This window comes from Schistocerca americana, chromosome 1 (assembly GCF_021461395.2).
Source record: "Schistocerca americana isolate TAMUIC-IGC-003095 chromosome 1, iqSchAmer2.1, whole genome shotgun sequence".
Lineage (NCBI taxonomy): Eukaryota > Metazoa > Arthropoda > Insecta > Orthoptera > Acrididae > Schistocerca > Schistocerca americana.
The window spans coordinates 894,694,365-894,717,447 of record NC_060119.1 but is presented as its reverse complement, the minus strand read 5'-3'; the positions used below and the strand labels follow the sequence as shown (position 1 = coordinate 894,717,447).

Here is a 23,083-nt window from a genome sequence, read left to right as displayed (position 1 = left end):
CTACAGATGTATATGTACAGAACTTTTATCATCAATGTCGTCTTGATATTCTACAGCTGGACTATGGTTTAAATCTGAAGGAGAGAAGGCAGGGCTGCCTCGCATAAGGTTGTTTCAAATTGAAAACGATCACTAGATGATGATCGGGGAATTGAGAAAGATGGTGAACCACTGATATTTGTCATCTGACAAACAACTGTTTTGTCCATTGTAACGTCAGAACTTTGATTATCTTGTGCTAGATCTTTCCAATCAGTACTTGATGCCTGAAGGTTATTGGGAGCTTCTGAACTCTTCATATTATGTTCTGGAGGTTTCATGTCAGAAGAAAAGCAATGTTGCTTTGTACATTCTGGGCAAATTTCAAAGCCATTGCAGGAGAGATGTCGACGTACTGTTTCCCTTGTGTGTAATTTTTGAATTGTGGCAAGCACTTCTCGCATTGGTTGCTAACTTACAGTTGTTGTGGCACTAATTTCAGAGAATTCACTGTCAATACTCATACCATTAACACACTGCTGTCCGGCGACAATACAGTGTTGTTGTGCGCGAAATAGCGGTCAACAGCTGGCGACACCACAGTTGTGTCTTCTGCATAATATCGCTCAGTGGCCGGCGATATCACAGTGGTGTTGTGAGCATGGTATCATGCAGTGGCCGGTGACAGCCCTTTAGTATCTTTTGCATTCTGTTGGTGTTTTGTTTAGGTAATAATAAGTTACACACGTCAACACGTTTTTTTGTTTTTATAAGTATTTGTGCCCTTTCATCATGGCAGATGGAAGAGGCAATAGGATAATTTACAATGAATGTGAGGACATCTTGTCTGATGTTCTGGATGACTCAGCTGATTTGGAAGAAGACATTGGATATCAAAAAAATGAAAGTGCAGCAGAATCGTTGGAAGATAGTGAAATACATCCAGGAAGAATTCGGCGAACACAACGGTTGCCAACTGATTTGGCTGAATCAGACAAAGAAGACAGTGCACAGTGATCAGACTTTGATTTACCAAGGACCAATAATAAATTTGAAGGATCTACGGGTCCAAACATATTTCCCAAAGATACACGGAGCATCGAGGATATCATAGAATTATTTATTGGGAATGATCTATTTGAATATATTAGCAACGAAACCAACAAGTACTACAGTCAAAATTGTAATAGAAGGAAACTGGATTTTAAAAAATGCCAAATTTGTCGGCGTTACGGGACCCGAACTTAGAAAATCGTTTGGTCTTGCTATCTTTATGGGAATTGTAAAAGAAGCAAGGATTGATGGTTATTGGTCAACAAATCTGTTGATAGACACACCAATATTTCGAAAAACGATGTCCCGTAACCGACTCAAGACAAATATTATCATTTTTATATTTTTCCCACAGCAACAATAAACCACATAATGCCGACCGGCTTTGTAAAGCAATTCATAATTGATTATTTTTCCAAAAAGTTTAAAGAAATGTTTAATCTAAGTTAAAACATCTCAGCTGATGAAGGAATGATACCGTGGTGTGGCCAGTTAAATTTTAAAGTTTACAATCTGTTGAAAATTACGAAATACGGCATACTCATTCGGATGTTGTGTGATTCGAGTACGGGATACATTTCCACAAACAAGATACATTCCGGTGCTGGACAGCCTTTAGCAAAAACAGTGATGGAACTACTGACATCTTCTGATGGAAAGTGGCATCACCTCTGCATGAATAGTTATTATAACAGTGTAGAACTTGCAGAGAAGTTACCTGAAAAGAAAATTTGAGTTTGTGGAACGATATGGCAAAATAGAGGATTTCCTGAAAATTGAAGTGCACAAAAGTCAATGTGTTTGAAGCTTGTCATCAACAGAAAAGTGACAAGCGGCCGGCAATAAGCCAAGTAATCCGAATTAGCGCTGCTGGCGCCAAACGAATAAATTTGTACGAGATGTGCAGACGGCAAAGTGTTAACAAGAATTACACAGCTTTTCCTTAGGTGGCCTGTAGAGTTTCAATTACAGTAAATTAGGCATAAACTCATATACAGACTGTGAAAATATTTCCCTCAAATGAAATCTGCAATCTGGATGTCACTTTACTAAAATCTTAAATGATAGATTATGCAGTACTCTAAAAAAAAACTATATGAAGACATCACTGTATCTTAGATCCAGATGAAATTTCATGCTGTATTTGGACATTTCAACATGAAAGAAACCACATTAGAAAAAGCAGCTCAGATGCTTGAACTTTTGAAACACCTGGGAGGTGCAAAGATCTCCTTAATTGTTATGCCATATTATTCAAGACTTATCATTACTTACCTATAACCACAAAAAAAGCATAGCACCAAGACACAGTTGAATGAAGTACATATGGGCAAAATTCTGGAAGACATTACACATGAAATATCAAAACTACACAATATCCTTTGAAAGAGGCAAAATTTGTCAACCCGATCAAGTTCTTACATCTTAAGGGCATCTCACTAGCAGAAATTTATTCTGGAGGTCTGCCACGTCATGGAATCAGATGCAAAGTTATGCATTACTGGAGTTACATGCAATGTGCTACTTTGTGTATATTGTGCAATTACATAAGAAATGAGCATCTTTACTGTGCCACATTGTTACAGAGAATGAGACATGGTTACACCACATGACACTGGAGATAAAACAAGCACCCATGCTCCTGAAATTGCAGATTCAGCAAAAAAGAAAGGCTTCCTGCACTGCAAACATATGCTTCATCCTAATTTTGTCATTATGGATAGGGCAGAGAATGTTGTCAGTTTCTGCAATACACTGGTGTAGTTTCAGAAAGCAATATTTCTACATCTATATCTACATCGTTACTCTGCAATCCACACTTAAGTGCCTGGCAGAGGGTTCATCGAACCATTTTATACTACTTCTCTACCATTCTTTGCACTTTTTCGATGTCCTCTGTCAATCCTACCAGGTAAGGATCCCATACCACACAGCAATAATCCAGCAGCGGATGGACACGTGTAATATAGGCTGTCTATTTAGTGGGTTTGTCATATCTTCTAAGTGTTCTGCCAACAAAGCACAGTCTTTGTTTTGCCTTCCCCACAATATTATCTATGTGGCCTTTCCAATTTAAGTTGCTCGTAATTGTAATTCCTAGGTATTTCGTCGAATTGACAGCCCTTAGATTTGTGCGATTTATCGTACACCCAAATTTTATTGGATTTATTTTAGTACCCACGTGGATGACCTCGCACTTTTCTTTGTTTAGTGCCAATTGCCACTTTTCACACCATACAGAAATTCTCTCTAGATCATTTTGTAATTGGAATTCATTGTCTGATGATTTTACTAGATGGTAAATTACAGCATCATCTCAAACAATCTAAGGGGGCTGCTCAGATTATCACCTAGATCATTTATGTAAATCAGGAACAGCAGAGGGCCTATGACACTACCTTGCAGAATGCCAGATATCACTTCTGTTCTACTCAATGATTTACCGTTCATCACTATGAACTGTAACCTCTCTGAGAGGAAATCACGAATCCAGTCACACAACTGAGACAATACTCCATATTTACAGAACTGGAAAGCACGCTTGGTTTGAGACAGGCGTCCATGTTTGTTAGAAGAAAGACACGGATGTTGATATTCTGAAATATATCGCAGAGTTCACTGAAATGAGTTGAAAGTTATGGCCAACTATGTTCTACGGTAACAACGCAGACATTTTGAAAGAACTAGTCGCTGCATGAGTAGACAAGTTCATAGCTCCTAAAGCAAAGGCTTTGGATTTCATTTGCACAGCTCTTTTCCTACCTTCATCTGCACCATTATCCTGTCAGCTCTTGTTCACACACCATGTAGCCCAAACTTGGATATCACAATATTCAAAATTTTTATCTTTCAGCAGTGAAATCCTTGCGTGTTGTCAGACTTGTCTTTACGAGTTTCTTAATCACCATGACTGTTTCAGACCTTTTTGTATACGATACAAACATCACAATTTCCAAATAATAATGTCCTATATCCTACTCTATAGCTTCTTATTGTAGAATGTGCTGTTTGTATATATGTTCTCACTTTATGTTCTTACAGTTTAAAATATCTATGTTAATGGTAGGTATTTTAATTTTTCCAGCATAACTTTCCATGTTGCACTACAATATGTCAACCGCACAGCCTTTGAGCCACAGCCAAAATGGGAGGGGGGGAATAAAAAAATAAAACGCCACTACTGTCAACAGATAATTTCCATGGCTTCTGGCTCATCAAACCTGAAGAGATATCTAAAATCGAAATATCCGACAGTACCTCTGGAACATTTTGGGCCAGGAAGCCGATCAAGATCGCCATCAATCGATGAAGAAATTTGAGAAATCACTTCTTGTGAACAGTCCTCACTGAAATCTCCTTCCATGTCTTGCAAGGGTATCCTCTCAGAGAGGCAACCTAAGTCTCAAGCTGTATCCAGGCCCATCAATGTCAACAGATTCTGGACCAAGTCCTGATTCATTTCCTTTTGTGATGCGCTCACCCCTAGCTGCTTTTCATTTACAACAACCAAAATGTAAATGTTTATTATTTAAAGCCACTCACATTAAATAAAAGTATGGCATTAGATGTACAGCTTTTAAAAATGATTTAAGTTGAAAAAGTTACCATACTCTCTCTAATGCCCAGTTTGTATGACGAGTTACTTCATAAAACTAAAAACGATTTGGCCACTGGACTGCAAAGGCAGTCTGCCTTATGTCTGATGTGTGGATGAGTGTAAATAACATTAGTTTCTATGCTCTCACTGCACATTTCATAGATGAGAAGAGTTAACTACAGTCACATCTTTTAGAGTGCTCCAATTTGAAGACAGACACCCTTCAGAAAACGTCTCAAAATGGCTAAAGTCTGTTATTGTCAAATAACTTCCAAAGTTATGGATGATGTGTTAAATATGTAATTGACTGCCATGCTTCTGAAACTTCCACATATCCCATGCTTTGCACATCTTTGCACCTCACTGTGCAGCGAGCTATTCATAAATCCATACAGGAAACTACCGATGAGGTGAAAAGAGTTATGTTTCTCAAGGAGACACTTTACTTTAAGCAAACTTGCTGAAATGCAAGAAAATTAAAAAATAAAATAAAAATAGCACCAAGTGAAACCATGTCCTAAGCTGATGAATCTACTTAACAAATGTTGCAAAGATTTACTTTAAATATACATCCCATAATTTTTGGCCTCGCTATTTTAGGTGGAAAATTGCTCACCTAAAAATTAAAAGATACAAACTGGGAGATAACGCAACAGGCTTTACAGATTTTGAAAGTTTTGATGAGGTAACCAAAGACTGAAGTGGCCTCAGAAAAAAACAGTCTCACTTTCAAAAATGAAAATCTTGCCGAGATTAATGGAATGGCAACTAAATTCTTTTAAAGACAAAAATAAAGAATGTCCTAAAGAAACAGAGTCATTGGTGATAATTCGCTTAAAGGGTTATCAGAGCGGTTAGGAGTTATCTGGAGGAATGAACTGATTAGTCAGGCAACTTTATTAGACCTCATTATTCAAAAGGCAAGGATTTTCAGGCGACGAAACATTTCACAATTGCTACATGAAGGCTACTGCAGAAAGTATTGGTTGTCCAACAAGGAAAAACACAGCTCATTTCTCAACTAGTTACCACTGTAACGGATGAAACTTCTTCAGTCTGGGAAGAGTTCGATGAAATTATTAGTCAGTTCAAGCAAGTCACAACCTGGAAAGTGTGGAAATTGTTGAATTGGACAAATATTTAGCACAGGGGTATTTTCCTAGAAACAGCAATGCCCTAAACAGTTGGAAAACAAGCAAATTGCTATGGCCAACACTACATCAACTGGTACCAAAATTATTATTTATCACAGCAAGATCAGTGCCCTGTGAACAAATATTTTCAAAAGCAGGACAAATGTGCACTGAGAAGAGAAACAGATTCACATTGACTAAAATGGGTTAAATTTTATTATTAAGTGATTTTTCCATTTTGGGTACATATATTGTAATACTGACTGTACATGACAATTGCAGATATATTCTAATTACAGTTATGTAATAATTCTTCTGTTGTTGTGGTCTTCAGTCCTGAGACTGGGTCGATGCAGCTCTCCATGCTACTCTATCCTGTGCAAGCTTCTTCATCTCCCAGTACCTACTGCAACCTACATCCTTCTGAATCTGTTTAGTGTATTCGTCTCTTGGTCTCCCTTTAAGTTTTTTACCCTCCACGCTGCCATCCAACACTAAATTGGTGATTCCTTGATGCCTTAGAATATGCCCTACGAACTGATCCCTTCTTCTAGTCAAGTTGTGCCACAAAGTTCTCTTCTCTCCAATTCTATTCAATACCTCCTCATTAGAATGTGATCTACCCATCTAATCTTCAGCATTCTTCTGTAGCACCACATTTCGAAAGCTTCTATTCTCTTCTAGTCTAAACTAATTATCATCCACGTTTCAGTTCCATACATGGCTGCACTTCATACAAATACTTTCAGAAACGACTTCCTGCCACTTAAATCTATACTCGATGTTGACAAATTTCACTTCTTCAGAAACACTTTCCTTGCCATTGCCAGTCTACATTTTATATCCTCTCTACTTCAACCATCATCAGTTATTTTGCTCCCCAAATAGCAAAACTCATTTACTACTTTAAGCATCTCATTTCCTAATCTAATTCCCACAGCATCAACTGATTAAATTTGACTACATTCCATAATCCTTGTTTTGCTTTTGTTGATGTTCATCTTATATCCTCCTTTCAAGACACTGTCCATTCTGTTCCACTGCTCTTCCAGGTCCTTTGCTGTCTCCAACAGAATTACAATGTGATCAGTGAACCTCAAAGTTTTTATTTCTTCTCCATGGATTTTAATTCCTACTCAGAATTTTTCTTTTGTTTCCTTTACTGCTTGCTCAATATACAGATTGAATAACATTGGATATAGGCTACAACCCTGTCTCACTCCCTTCCCAACCACTGCTTCCCTTTCATGCCCCTCGGCTCTTATAACTGCCATCTGGTTTCTGTACAAATTGTAAATAGCCTTTCGCTCCCTGTATTTTACCCATGACATCTTCAGGATTTGAAAGAGAGTATTACAGTCAACACTGTCAAAAGCTTTTTCTAAGTCTACAAATGCTAGAAATGTAGGTTTGCTTTTCCTTAATCTATTTCCTAAGATAAGTCATAGGGTCAGTATTGCCTCACGTGTTCCAACATTTCTATGGAATCCAAAATGATCTTCCCCGAGGTCGGCTTCTACCAGTTTTTCCATTCGCCTGTTAAAAATACGTGTTAGTATTTTGCAGCCGTGGCTTATTAAACTGATAGTTCGATAATTTTCACATCTGTCAACACTTGCTTCCTTTGGGATTGGAATTATTATATTCTTCTTGAAGTCTGAGGGTATTTCGCCTGTCTCATACATCTTGCTCACTAGACTGTAGAATTTTGTTACGGCTGGCTCTCCCAAGGCTGTCAGTAGTTCTAATGGAATGTTGTCTACTCCCGGGGCCTCGTTTTGACGTAGGTCTTTCAGTGCTCTGTCAAACTCTTCACGCAGTATCATATCTCCTATTTCATCTTCATCTACATTCTCTTCCATTTCTATAATACTGTCCTCAAGAACATCACCCTTGTACAGACTTTCTATATACTCCTTCCACCTTTCTGCTTTCCCTTCTTTGCTTAGAACTGGGTTTCCATCTGAGCTCTTGATATTCATGCAAATGGTTCTCTTTTCTTCAAAGGTCTCTTTAATTTTCCTGTAGGCAGTATCTATCTTACCCCTAGTGATATGCGCCTCTACATCCTTACATTTGTCCTCTAGCCATCCCTGCTTAGCCATTTTGCACTTCCTGTCGATCTCATTTTTGAGATGTTTGTATTCCTTTTTGCCTGCTTCATTTACTGCATTTTTTGTATTTTCTCCTTTCATTAATTAAATTCAGTATCTCTTCTGTTACTCAAGGATTTCTATTAGCCCTAGTCTTTTTACCTACTTGATCATCTGCTACCTTCACTATTTCATCTCTCAAAGCTACCCATTCTTCTTCTACTGTGTTTCTTTCGCCGATTATTGTCAATCGTTCTCTAATGCTCTCCCTGAAACTCTCTACAACCTCTGGTACTTTCAGTTTATCTAGGTCCCATCTCCTCAAATTCCCACCTTTTTGCAGTTTCTTCAGTTTAATCTACAGTTCATAACCAACAGATTGTGGTCAGAGTCCTCATCTGCCCCTGGAAATGTCTTACAATTTCAGACCTGGTTCCTAAATCTCTGTCTTACCATTACATAATCTATCTGATACCTTCTAGTATCTCCAGGCTTCTTCCATGTATACAACCTTCTTTCACGATTCTTGAACCAAGTGTTAGCTATGATTAAGTTATGCTCTGTGCAAAAGTCTACCAGGCAGCTTCCTCTTTCACTCCTTAGTCCCATTCCATATTCACCTACTACGTTTCCTTCTCTTCCTTTTCCTACTATCGAGTTCCAGTCACCTATGACTATTAAATTTTCATCTTCCTTCACTATCTGAATAATTTCTTTAATTTCATCATACATTTCATCAATCTCTTCGTCATCTGCAGAGCTAGTTGGAATATAAACTTGTACTACTGTGGTAGGCGTGGGCTTCGTATCTATCTTGGCCACAATAATGCTTTCACTATGCTGTTTGTAGTAGCTTACCCGCATTCCTACTTTCCTATTTATTATTAAACCTACTCCTGCATTACCCCTATTTGATTTTGTATTTATAACCCTGCATTCACCTGACCAGAAGTCTTGTTCTTTCTACCACCAAACTTCACTAATTCCCACTATATCTAACTTTAACCTATCCATTTCCCTTTTCAAACTTCCTAACCCACCTGCCCGATTAAGGGATCTGACATTCCACACTCTGATCCGTAAAACGCCAGTTTTCTTTCTCCTGATAACAACGTCCTCCTGAATAGTCCCCGCCCGAGATCCGAATGGGGGACTATATTAACAATGTTATGAAAAGCAAAGTTGCTACTCACATACAAATGACTGCAGCTGACACTGCCAGATGCCGCAGTCATATGTGTGTCAGTTGTGTTTGCACGCATCTTTAATCCAAAGTAGAGAGAGATGCTAATAATACAATCATACATAAGACAGCAAGAGTAAGCAATTTTACAAGAAGGAATGAGCATTACTGGAAACAAACAAGAAAGAGATCCTGCATATCAAACATGCAGCACCACAGGACTTTCAAGGCAAAATCTGAATGAATTAACTATATTTTATATAGTTATATAGTAAAAACTAACCTGTGCAAGAGCAATCAGAGCAAGTACAGTGTACAGCTCAAGTTCTGTGAGTTGTCCAGGTACCTCTTTATTAGCTAAACTCCAGATATGGCCCAAAACATCAGCAGTTAAACCACTGGTTATAAGAACTGGGAACAGTCGACCAGTATCTGCCAGGCCATTTGGTCCCAAAACAAGTGACCACACATGGCTGTAGATAGGAGGCAGGCTGTTTGAACACGCTGTCAACCAAGTGGGAAGCTTCTGTCTGTCATGGACTGGCTGTGATACCGCAGACACATTGTGTGTTGTTGATGCTCCAGCTACATAATTTGCTGGCAGAAATGATGTACCAGCAACACCAGCTGGAAGTACTGGCACCTGAAGAAAATTACACTGTAACTAGAACATACATTTGTGCACGCAACTCTAGGAGTGCACACTCTCTCTCTCTCTCTCTCTCTCTCTCTCTCTCTCTCTCTCTCTCTCTCTCTCTCTCTCTCTCTCTCTCTCTCACACACACACACACACACACACACACACACACACACTCACACACACACACACAAACAAACACAAAATGGACATTGAAATTAAGAGAAAGGGCATTAAAATTAGACATATTGCTAATAAATTAAATATTTGTGATTCAAGCTCACCTGAACATGAGAAGCACTGGCACTTGTATTTGACTTCAGCTGGAATGTTTCTTTCTTTTCCAACAGATTTTCAATGAGTTTGTCAGCACTTACAGCCTAGGGAATTAAAAATATAAAGGCCTGTTTACTTACAAACATATTAAAGAAAGAGAAAAAATAACAATGGTGAAGAAATGTGACTGAATGTGAACGACAACTAACTTCCCAAACAAGTAGGAATGTAACATAGTGTTTCAATATATTTCAGTACTTTAAAGATAGTAGAAAAGAAAATATTCACGAATAAAGTGACAGTACGCGAACACATGAAAATTCAAGAACAAAATTTCAGGGAAGGTTCCTTATAAAGTGAGGGGCGACAAGAGCAGAACAAAGTGGGTCAAAAAAGGAACTATCAGAGAGTTATCCAATAATGTATATCGTGGAGGGTAGGGTCCCAGCTACACTCTTGTCACATATCAGAGGAAATCGGCAAAGCACTTCCTTCCCCACTTCTCTCCTCAGAATACCACAATTACAAAGCATATTTTACATGATCGAATGTCAAGTGTGCTGCGTACCATCTAGCAGGCACGAAATAACATGAACAGAAATTTGCTTTGTTAGAAATAGCTGTCTGACACAAGCCACACTTTGCATTGCAACATAAGTGAAAGTGGGCTGCTCACCTGGCAGATCTGCAACCCCTCTCACACCTGTGATATGTGAGTGGCATAACCAGAAGGGGTTACATCAGCAGACAACAGAACTTCGGTCATGCATGTTGATTAGGCCACCATCACCAGTGCCTCTGCATCAGGATCGACTAGAATTTGGGTCCCAGCCTTCGATCTTACCTTCATACATCATTCTTCTAACAAGTGAACTTTAGATGTACCTTGTTCTGTGACCAAGTGAATCGGGGTGTAAAAGTGGGACAAAAAAAAAAAAAAAGAAAAAAACAAAAACAGGATTTTTCTGGGTTTCCCAGTTAAAAATACGCCTTTTCCTATGTGAAAATACACTGTATCCCTCATGAAGTTACATTTTTTCTGCGTTAAGTGACAATACACTTTCCCGCACAGCTGTAAAACTTAACAATCCTTTGAACAGTGAAAGTTTTACACACCGGCATAGAACTTCCGCCACATTAGGAAACAAAATCCAGCAAAAATTAATGCATTTTGGAAAGATCTTGGATGTGTGAAAATATTTACACTGCATAGTTTTTCAATCGGAAAGTGTAAACAGAACACCAAATACAGCAAGTTAGCTTCTGAAGCACTGAAATCGAGATTGCTATCCACTTTTGTCAGCCACTCATAGCTCATGTCACATATTCTCACTAGTCAATGACAGCAGACATTCAGAGCATAGGACATGTGATTTAGTCAGCCAATAGCAACATCATTGTTAAGTAGTGTGAAAGCATAGCTATAAGAAAAGATAAGTTTTCATGTATAATATTGGTCGTCATAATTATTATGTGTGTGTGTGTGTGTGTGTGTGTGTGTGTGTGTGTGTGTGTGTGAGTGAGAGACAGAGAGAGAGAGAGAGAGAGAGAGAGATTAAACAGGGTCCTAAGAACACAGCTTAAACCGCAGCACCTGAATATTTCTGACAAGCACAATTATGTCACTGCTCACCAATCATTTCATGGTTTATGTCACTGAATATGTGCTCCTTCGAGCACTCCAACTTTTCCTTGAAAAAGTCAATAATACGCAGGGGCGGTGGCAAGAGGGGGGGGGGGCTATAGCCCCCATAGGACCCCCTCCCCCCCCCCCCCCCACCAAATGGAGTATCATATAACACTGGATAAAATGACTTCAGACTTCAGAAATCAGTGAATAATATAATTATGTAGCACTATAGGTTGCAATGTATTTCAAACACATTTTAACAAAAGAATAAGAGTGGTAAATAGCTTACTATATAAACCAATAAATATCATTTAACTTAAAATGGGCGTCTTATTATTTATTAATATATATTTTTTACCCTGAACTCCAAAACAGTTACCAAAAACTATTTTAAGGAAAACCAAATTTTATTAATTTGTTGGTGGAGGACCCCAATTCTCCTTTTGTTAAGCAATATTCCATTCCCCCTAACCTCCTCCCCCCCCCCCCCCACCAATTATCCCCCCTCTCCCCCTTGACCGACTTCTAGAATCGTCCCTGATTACATGTATTCCTCATGAACTTGCTTCATACTTTTTTGAAGGATAATTATACTTTTTGCCATCGTTAGTGCATAATTTTTAGTCTATGAGAGAATTAAAATAAATATGAAACGCTAACACTGAAACTTGATCTTTTCTTGCCTGTGTTACCCTTTAAGATACATCAAACACAAATGTGCCACTAAAATATTAAAGAGTGGCATACATGGGTGGTCTTCTGGGCCTAAAATGTTTCTAAGTGGCTGGTCCTCAAAGTGATAAGTTTTGAATGAGAACCACCATTTGCAATATTTTCCCATGATCTGTTGCAAATGTAAACAGTTGTGATGTCACACTCATCAAAATGAGACCCACAAGAAAGACACATTTAAAGCAGTTTGCTGTTACGAACTACTTCATAGTCTTTGACACATTTTGCTGCCTGCAGATGCTTGTGTGTGCACTGTCTTTATTTGTTGTAATTGGCACTAGTTCTTTACAACTGAAGTTTTATTTTGGTGTTATTCTCTCATTTATGTTTTATTGCTATAGTATTATTCTGTAGCAGTGGGCCACAGCAAAGTTCTTTGGGAGAGTTATCTATTCTTACCAGTCAAGCTTACAAAAATTTAACTGAAAACTAAAATAATGAAAAATTCTGGGAATTCTACAAAATTCCTGGGGTTTTCTCAGATTTCTCCCCGATGAAAAAATTCCCGGGTTTTTTTCCCTAGATTTCCCTGTTGTCCCAGGGCTTATACACCCTGTGAATATCTGACTATGACTGTTTTATCATTAAGATCTACAGCCTAAATTTGGATTTGGGTAAATTCAGGGCTAACGAACCTTCACAAACTATTGTAAGCTTCTGGTTGATGAATATATTAAAAAAAAAATGATTCTACATTGTCTACTTGGACTGTGTTCTTGTACTTTGACTGGTGCAAGACATATTATCGGTTGGCAACGAGTATGGTTTGGGCCCTCGCACCTCCATCAGTTCCAGTGGCAAGTTTAGTCTCATAGCATGCAGTGATGAGATACTTTTCTCCGAACTTAAACTTTTAGATGTATTCTTCACCTCAGGTACACAGTGTGTGCTTGTGACTACCATGTCGCAAAGACTTTGATAGTAACTTCTGCACTGACATGCCTAGTTCTCTGATGTTTGTCCTCCATATGGAAGAGGCACCTTAAGTCTTATATTTGCTCTTCAACATTCCGCAAGTCCAGAGACACCATATGACACAGCTGGCCTGTATCTCCATGGCACCAGAGGTACCCAGCCGCTGTCTCAGATGCTTCCAGAGTCAACTACTTCTGGACCTGTCTGCCACACCTTCCTGCTTCTGGCAAGGCACCAGAACCAACAGCCAGAGTCATCACAACTCCAGACAACCTCAGCCATTATTCCTGATCAGCCTCCGCTGGACAGCATCACAGAAGTTTCCTCTTTCTACACTACCTGAACCTGCCCTCTTAGCAGCAAACCTCTACAGTTGTGCAAATTCCCTCCCAACTGACCCATCCTGTGCTTCAACCATGCCCAAAATGTTTGACCTAGCCAGTTGTGTCTAACCTCACCGACTTTCTTCTTCTTTTTCTTTTTCTTCTTCTTCTTCTTCCCTCTCCAGACAAGATAACTGCACTCAGTTTCCTATTTTTCCAGAGCTTCCAAAGCCAACTATGCTCTTTGGGCACAATCATTTTTCGTACCAAGTGTTCATGCACCAATCTATCCCCCTGGGCACAATACTAATCAATTTCAAGTGCTCTTGTACCAACCTCTGTCCTCCTGACACATTCTTCTACCTTCTGGGCAAAAAGATTTTACATACCAAGTGCTACGGCACCCACCTTTACACTCCCTACACCGTCATTTTTCATTTACCATGCTTTCGCACTTATTTATGCAGTCCTGGTTCAACAGATTAACTTCGCCCTCTGGTCTCACTTCCATGCTCTGGGCTCAGCAATTTTTCTTTCCAAGTGCTCCTACCCCCGCATCTACCCTCTGTGTACAATTTGTCCACGTCCTTTTCAGAGTGCTTTTGCACAACTTCAGCCATCTACATCCCATGTCTACTTCTAAGTTTGGTCTCCTTCCAGACTCCCTCCACATAGCTCACTCCTCAACTGCTATCAATCTTGCCAGCTGCTCTTGGTTTGCCCATATCAGCCTTGCGGTAGCGCCAGAATTCCAGCCTAGGGACATGGCCACTAGACATTTCAAGATGCCTTCATTCCTTGGCACTGCCAACACAGGAAGCCAGAGTGCTTTTGCACCACTTTCAGCCATCTATCCTGCTCTTGGATTTGTCCGTGGTAGAAGTGACACTGCACGTCAGATCCACATGCCTCCACCCAGATCTGGTGTACCCCAGCCAAACACTGATGCCTCCTTACCAGAGGATTTCATTATCTTTGGTTCCAAATTGGGGCTTCCTCTCTCTCCGTGCCGGGGACAAATGCCAAACTGCCACCTCCTCAACTGGATTGCGATCCCCAGCTTCCAGGGACATCGGCCCATCTCTTCTGTTCCCGACTCCCCTGTCAATAGGTATCGCTCACACTCTCCAGAGTCACCAGTTCTACAGGTGGGTGCATTACAGCCCAAATCTTTGAGATGGGCACCATCCTTTCATCTTTCATTGGCTAGGAGGAGGGGGAGAGGAGGGAGGGGATGTAGTGTATGGGCTGCTCGCCCAGCAGACCTGCAACTCCTCTCACAGCTGTGGCCTAGTGGCCTAACCCGGAATGAGTTACAGCAACAAAAGGCAGAACTTCAATCATGCACATTGAATAGGCCAGCAGGTGACAGCACAAGCACTATTAGAGGTTGCTGGCCTTGCAGCCCCGTTTGCTTCCCAGGCCATTTGATCGCATACAGTCCTCTAGCATCTCTTTGCGGCCTGCATATTTAGGGTGGGAACAAATCCAGTACAAGGTGTATTTAACTGAGCCCTGAGCCAGATGCTGATTGCACCTGCAGCTCTTCAATCACAGTCTGATTTAGAATCTCTGCTACACATCACACCATGCTGCTTGCCAGCCGCTGCTGAGTGAAGAAGCCTCCAGTATCTGTCACCACCATCACTATGATTCGGTGACCAGGACTTGGTTATCAGCTACCCAACTTATTTTTGTGCCTTTTTCTTCTAACAAGTTAACCTTAGATTGTGTCTTGCTCTGTGACTAAGTGAATACCTGACATTTGATTGTTTCATCATTTAGGCCTTCGGCCTAAGTGTAGCCTCATATAAAATTTAGGGCTAATCACAAATCTTCAGAAACTATTGTAAGTGATTTTGTCTCTGAAAGAGAACTTTTGGTTGATCCATTTATTAACAAAATGATTGTTTCTAGAATGAAATTCTCACTCTACAGCGGAGTGTGCACTGATATGAAATTTCCTGGCAGATTAAAACTGTGTGCCGGACCGAGACTCGAACTCGGGACCTTTGCCTTTCGCAGGCAAGTGCTCTGCCAACTGAGCTACCCAAGCACGACTCACGCCCCGTCCTCACAGCTTTACTGGTACTGGCAGATTTAAAGCTGTGAGGACGGGGTGTGAGTCGTGCTTGAGTAGCTCAGTTGGTAGAGCACTTGCCCGCGAAAGGCAAAGGTCCCGAGTTCTAGTCTCGGACCGGCACATAGTTTTAATCTGTCAGGAAGTTTCAAATGATTGTTTACTTGGAGTGTGCTCTCACTGGGTCTCAACCGGCACAAGACATATCAGTTCTGGTGGACAATCAGTATGTTCAACTTAATTCACTGACTGTCCATGATGGTGTACATTATATTGCCTGTGGTCTGACTGAAATGTGCTGAAAAACTAGAAATCTGTTGTTCTGTTAATTAATCCAATTCCTATTATTATAAAATTCCAACAAGAACTCACTGACCATATATGCTCAGTTATTATCAGAAAATATCTGCTGATGTTGACAGATTGTTATATGAGGAGTTGCATCTGCCAACACATGCTATGTACAGAAAATCTGACTTATGTTTCTTGTGAATGACACATCATCCATCAGCTACAATTGGATAGGAAGTTAAGCATTGTCGACTTTCTATCAGAAGTGGTAACTGTTACTAGTGCCTTGCAATTTCTTCCAGCAATAAGGATTGCCAGCCTGCAATCTCTATCAATGCATGGATAGCTAGCATTGTGTGTGTACAGTATGTATCAGGACTAATACCTGTATAATGAAAATAAATAAGTAAGGTGAGATAACTTCCTTTAACATATCACTACTGCATCAATAAACCACTGCCAGTGCTTTTTCCAGTCTTAATACGCCCCTGGAAGCTGGCGACTACAAGGCTGTTTGTCCACCTCACAAACACCACTTGCCACCCCCCAGTCTTTCCAAAACAATGCCTCTCAGGCTGTGCAGAAACAACAAGAAGTCAAGGGCAGCTGAAACTGGACTGTATGGTTGCCACAATGTGTTAAGCCATTGCCTCTCTCTCACTCACATGTGACTGAGCCTTAGATATGGATTTTGTTTGTATGTGTCTTCTACCAGATGCAAAAATATTCGACTAACAACAGGACTAGCAAAGCAAACTGGAAGAAGGAGCTGGCGTTTGCTGCTGAATTTCAATCTCCTGTTGATGATGTCTATGAGAATGAACAAATAAGTTAAAAAATAGAAACAAATGACATCAGTACCATTAGTACTTTGTTTTTGACATTCTCTCTCTGTAATTTTAAAAGGAAGGATTAGGGTTTAGGGTCTAATTCCCTGTCGATAATAAGATCATTACAGATGGAACCCAAGCTCAGTTTGGGAAAAGATGGGGAAGGAAACTGGCAGCATCGTTTCAAAAGAATCATCCTGACATTTGCCTTAAGTGATTTGGGGTAGTCAAGGAAAACCTAAATCTGGAAGCCTAAATGGGAATTGGAAGGTTTACCATATTTTTTGGATCCAGCCCCTGTCATATTACCATATTTTTGGGTCCAACCTAGGACATATTTTTGATTTACTTGAAAGCCTTAAAAGTTTATTGAAACATTAAGACTTATTTATTCATTTGTATTTTTCACTAAACATGACTTTTTCAGAAATGGCTTGTTTGTTTTAATTACACAATAAAATTTACAATACGAATGATCTGAATCAATTTTAAAATTTAGCATATGTTATAACAGTAGCTTCTGAAATCCTGCTACTCCTTTCTGCAGACCAAATGTTCCCCACAATTGAAAAAACACTCTTAACTGGAGCAGATGTCTCACGCAAAGCCATCACAAGCTCAGTCATTTTAAAAACATTGTGAAATATCAGTCTTTTGAAACTTCTTAAAAACTGCTTTCCACTTCTGTTCAACATTATCCAATACTTTTTCAGAACTTGAACCACAACCTACATTTTTTTTTTAATTTCCTGGTTCAACAATGTACAATCATTGAGTAGACAATCATTGAGTAGATCATCAATATTTATTGAATCTTTTATAATTTCATTAGCAGCTTGTGCAGTCTCTTCTAAATCAGCCCAGACAATTTCATTTCATAAATTTATCCACTGGAACTGTCTGAATTTAACAAAGCTGCCTCTCCACAACTCTAAGTATTGAATACTACACCGTCCAGTCACATTAACATGACTACCCATCAAAAGCCTAAATAACCACCTTTTGCAGCATGACTGCTGCGAGACATGCAGGACACGAGAAAATGAGGTTCTGGAAGGTACCAACAGGAATGTGGAGCTATGTCGACTTCAGTGCCATGAGGATCCATTGTGTCAACAGCCCACCAGAGATGGCATTGTACTGAGGAAAAACAAACTGCATGTAGGGGTACACACGGTCTCCAAGTATAGATGGATACTTGTGTTGACCTATTTTGCCTCCCAGAATGATGAAATCATCCAGAGATGGCATGAAAACATTCCCCAGAACACTCCCTCCTCCGGCCTGGACCCTTCTGATATTGTTTCAGGGTGTTTCCTTTCAGACGTTTCATGCCATAAACGCCAATGGCCATCTGTCCGATAGAGCATAAAATGTGATTCATCTGAAAAGACTACCTATCACCATTTGATGGAAGTCCAGCTGTGATACTGGCATGCAAATGTCAGCCATCATCACCAATGAACAGCAGTCAGCATGGGTGCATGAACTGGACATCTGCTGTAGAGACCCATACGCAGCATCATTCACTGAACAATCATTCAGGAGACACTGCTGATAGCTCCTTGGTTCATCTAGGCAGTCAGCTGCTCAATGGTGCATGTCTATTCACCTGTACACATCTCTGCAAACATCATTCCACCCATGTCACATGTGGCCTGTGGTGCAACACACTTGCCTCAGCGCCAGTTTTGAATAGTACCATTTTCCCAAGCACTGCATACTTCAACTACAGCAGCACAAGAACAGCTAACAAACTTAGCTGTTTTGAAAATGCTTCCACCCTTTGTCGAAAAGCCAATGATCACGCCCTTATGTCAGATAAATCATTCTGTTTCTGCATTACGACAATCACTGCACTATTTGCCATGTCCCCTGATGAGCTTTATATAACCTCCACTGCTAGTGCTGCCACCTGCCATCTCTGAGCAATTTCATGTGATGTTTCATTGAAATTTAAAAGTTTAATTTGAATTCCCTCCTCCAGACTCAAATGCATTACAACAATCAGAACAAGTTTTACTTCACTTCTGTTTGAGCTATCCATCATTACAGTTACAGAATTAACGTTTTCCAAAGAATGCAACGTACTACCAAATACAAATGGCAAACCAATATTAACAATAACTGCCTCTGTTTTCGTTATAGCAGATGAAAATTTTAAGTTGTATAATGTTTTAGGCAGTTTAGATGTACAGGCTGATGTTTTGAAAGTGAGTTCTTGTCTAGCAGCACACTCCAGAACACTATTACTCCTATCTTTGGGTTTACAAAAATCTCTTATCTTTGGTGAAGCACTTTTATTTATAGCACTCCAATGTTCAGCTGATTTCACATGGTCCTTAACATCACCCTTTCCTTTATGCGCAATAGAAAATTCTCCAATACATAGTGCACAATAAACTTATTCATTGTCACTGTTAGCACACAATTTCAAAAATTTGTATTCCTGTTGCAGGTTAACATTAAACACACAGTTTATTTTGCCCATTCCTAAATTATGAGACAAAAAACAAATACAGATAAAATGATCAAAAACATGTAAATGATTTACTTCACACGAAGACAACATAAATGCATTGCCCCTCTTGCAGTGCCCAGTGGCTAAGTGAAAAATTGTGGTGGAACTAGTAATGACAATTCTCCATCAATGTCAGCACTTGCTCTAAGGTCAACTGAGAGAGGCATGACCGAGAATGAAACACGATGTCGAACATAATAGGTCTAAAATTTAAAAAATCCTCACCAGTCATAATATTCTCAAACCCGGCCATTTTTACATCCCAAGACAGCATAAAAATCCAGGATTATCTTTGGATTACGCCAAACAGTCCTGGTTTTTTAGTGTTATCCAGGCTAATCTTGACACATTGTAAGCTTAGGAACCTGAACCACTGTTCTGTGGTGGATGTTCCCTGCATTCCCAATGAAATGTCTGCATAACCCTTCTGTTCGTCAGGTGAGCTCATCAACCAGAAGCATCACATCTCCTGCCAACAGTACAAATTGTTGGTGTGTATTACATGTTGCAAAGTGGCATCAGCGAAAAACTTCACAGAACGACCAAGATGCTCCAGTTTGTGATTCTTCATCCAACTGAAAGCAGTTTTTCTTAAAATAAAGTTCTCACCACAAATGGGACACATTTCACAACGATCACAAAAATCACACAACTGTGGTACACTACTTAAGTGCACCTGCCATCTTGAACTGGCTGCAATTCACAGATCATTGACCACTGAACACAGCTTATCAGTTTCCTTCCATTCAACAGGTGTTGTTGCCCTCTAAAACCAAACAAGCACAATAGCACAAAATTCTAACATGGTAAACAGTATTCTGACATTTTCGACTTACTGATTCGCCCTTGTGTAATAGGGTTACTTTCAGCTACAATGCTTGTTAGACACAACATGTATGTTGTTTCTCAAGTAATGTCCAACCTTCATATGTTTATTTACTAAACAATGTATGTTACACCAGCTATTACCTGTTAGTGTTAGTCAGAGACTTTGTGTAGTCTGGATACTTTGTATATTTTTCACTTTTATTTGTTTGTCTCAGCTTATAGCATTAGCCTAACATAGACGTAATACTGTAACACTGTTCTTAATTTATTATCTTAAAGAACAGGCACCCAAATTCATGTTTGGATTAGATACAAGACATTTAAAACTTACAGGGCAAAACACTGTTCCAAGAAGCTTTCATTACAATTTACTTTGTCTTAAATTTTAATGATTGTGTCAAACACTATGAAGTGAGCCAGCACAGTGGAAAAGAAAAATTGCTTAGTATTTAACAAGCTAACACCAAAGACAATATAATCACTGTCAATGCTGTAAGCAACTAGGCAACATGTACAAAAGGAATGATAAAATAGAGGGCATTATAATTGTTTCTTTAATAGAGTCAAGATGCTATAACCAGGCCATCATTGTTTCATGCAACAATACTTCAACTGGGGACCATCCAGCCATTTTCAAAATAAAACATGGATGCAATTTGTGCTTATTTACTTCAGATCATGTCCATAATTGTGAACATATTAAATGTTCAAGTCATCATTTACACAAATGCTACCTATTGCTTTATCTATAATTGCTTTATCTATAACAATTATTCAACACATACTCATAATTTGCCTTTTATGCCCACACATGTCAGATTCTTGTGCAACAGCTATATACACTCCTGGAAATTGAAATAAGAACACCGTGAATTCATTGTCCCAGGAAGGGGAAACTTTATTGACACATTCCTGGGGTCAGATACATCACATGATCACACTGACAGAACCACAGGCACATAGACACAGGCAACAGAGCATGCACAATGTCGGCACTAGTACAGTGTATATCCACCTTTTGCAGCAATGCAGGCTGCTATTCTCCCATGGAGACGATCGTAAAGATGCTGGATGTAGTCCTGTGGAACGGCTTGCCATGCCATTTCCACCTGGCGCCTCAGTTGGACCAGCGTTCGTGCTGGACGTGCAGACCGCGTGAGACGACGCTTCATCCAGTCCCAAACATGCTCAATGGGGGACAGATCCGGAGATCTTGCTGGCCAGGGTAGTTGACTTACACCTTCTAGAGCACGTTGGGTGGCACGGGATACATGCGGACGTGCATTGTCCTGTTGGAACAGCAAGTTCCCTTGCCGGTCTAGGAATGGTAGAACGATGGGTTCGATGATGGTTTGGATGTACCGTGCACTATTCAGTGTCCCCTCGACGATCACCAGTGGTGTACGGCCAGTGTAGGAGATCGCTCCCCACACCATGATGCCGGGTGTTGGCCCTGTGTGCCTCGGTCGTATGCAGTCCTGATTGCGGCGCTCACCTGCACGGCGCCAAACACGCATATGACCATCATTGGCACCAAGGCAGAAGCGACTCTCATCGCTGAAGACGACACGTCTCCATTCGTCCCTCCATTCACGCCTGTCGCGACCCCACTGGAGGCAGGCTGCACGATGTTGGGGCATGAGCGGAAGACGGCCTAACGGTGTGCGGGACCGCAGCCCAGCTTCATGGAGACGGTTGCGAATGGTCCTCGCCGATACCCCAGGAGCAACAGTGTCCCTAATTTGCTGGGAAGTGGCGGTGCGGTCCCCTACGGCACTGCATAGGATCCTACGGTCTTGGCGTGCATCCGTGCGTCGCTGCAGTCCGGTCCCAGGTCGACGGGCACGTGCACCTTCCGCCGACCACTGGCAACAACATCGATGTACTGTGGAGACCTCACGCCCCACGTGTTGAGCAATTCGGCGGTACGTCCACCCGGCCTCCCGCATGCCCACTATACGCCCTCGCTCAAAGTCCGTCAACTGCACGTCCACGCTGTCGCGGCATGCTACCAGTGTTAAAGACTGCGATGGAGCTCCGTATGCCACGCCAAACTGGCTGACACTGACGGCGGCGGTGCACAAATGCTGCGCAGCTAGCGCCATTCGACGGCCAACACCGCGGTTCCTGGTGTGTCCGCTGTGCCGTGCGTGTGATCATTGCTTGTACAGCCCTCTCGCAGTGTCCGGAGCAAGTATGGTGGGTCTGACACACCGGTGTCAATGTGTTCTTTTTTCCATTTCCAGGAGTGTAGAAGCAGTGAGAGCATGTAATCACTTTCAAAATATTGTGTATCAATACCTGCCATGACAGATCAGCAAATGAACAACGCTTTGTGTCAGAAAACAGTACTCTTTATTCATGTTGTTAGAAAATTACTATACACTTAATGAGTTCACTTTCATTCCAGTACATCTGCGTGTTTGAACAAAGATGAACATTCTGGGTAAAATACTAATAACATAACTGAAGAGTGTCACTGTATTCCAATACCTCATGACGCAACTGTTCATGTATCCACCTGCTATGGTAGATATTGATATCCAATAGTTTGAATGTGTTTGCACATTCATACCCACATGCTCTATAGCTGACACATTCATTTCTTGAGATGGCAGACTGCATTTGCTTCAAAGTTGGGACATGAACTGATGCAGCTCAAATGTGTATGCATCAAAGATAACATTGTACGTAAAATAAGGAAAAGGCAATCTTTAGTGGACTGGTGTGTGGAGCATTGAAATGCGTATCAGGAAACAGTATTCACACTAGGTTTCAAGCTCTTGCTCTTTTTCTGCTAAAAGTACACAAATTCACACATAAAACCATACACATCGCACATGCAATATTCTGTGGGCATAATGAAGACTCATGGCCGTAGGATGGGGAGAGGGAGAAGGAGGGGTGCATGCGTGTGTTTGTGTGTGCAAGCACACAAGTGCTTTTATTAAAGAAAGAGCAAGAACTCAAAAGCTTGCGTG

General features: G+C 40.5%; 1 protein-coding gene across 2 annotated transcripts in view; it reads right to left on the bottom strand.

Moving 5' to 3' along the window:
- LOC124614718 (synergin gamma-like) overlaps positions 1 to 23,083 on the bottom strand; it is a 164,630-nt gene that overhangs the window by 75,574 nt on the left and 65,973 nt on the right. For both annotated transcript variants that reach the window (XM_047142965.1, XM_047142968.1), the window contains 2 exons: positions 9,961 to 10,056; positions 9,323 to 9,682 (listed from right to left, as the gene is read on the bottom strand). In XM_047142965.1, coding sequence (XP_046998921.1) covers positions 9,323 to 9,682; positions 9,961 to 10,056 — 456 coding nt within the window. The remainder of the gene's footprint in view (positions 1 to 9,322; positions 9,683 to 9,960; positions 10,057 to 23,083) is intronic.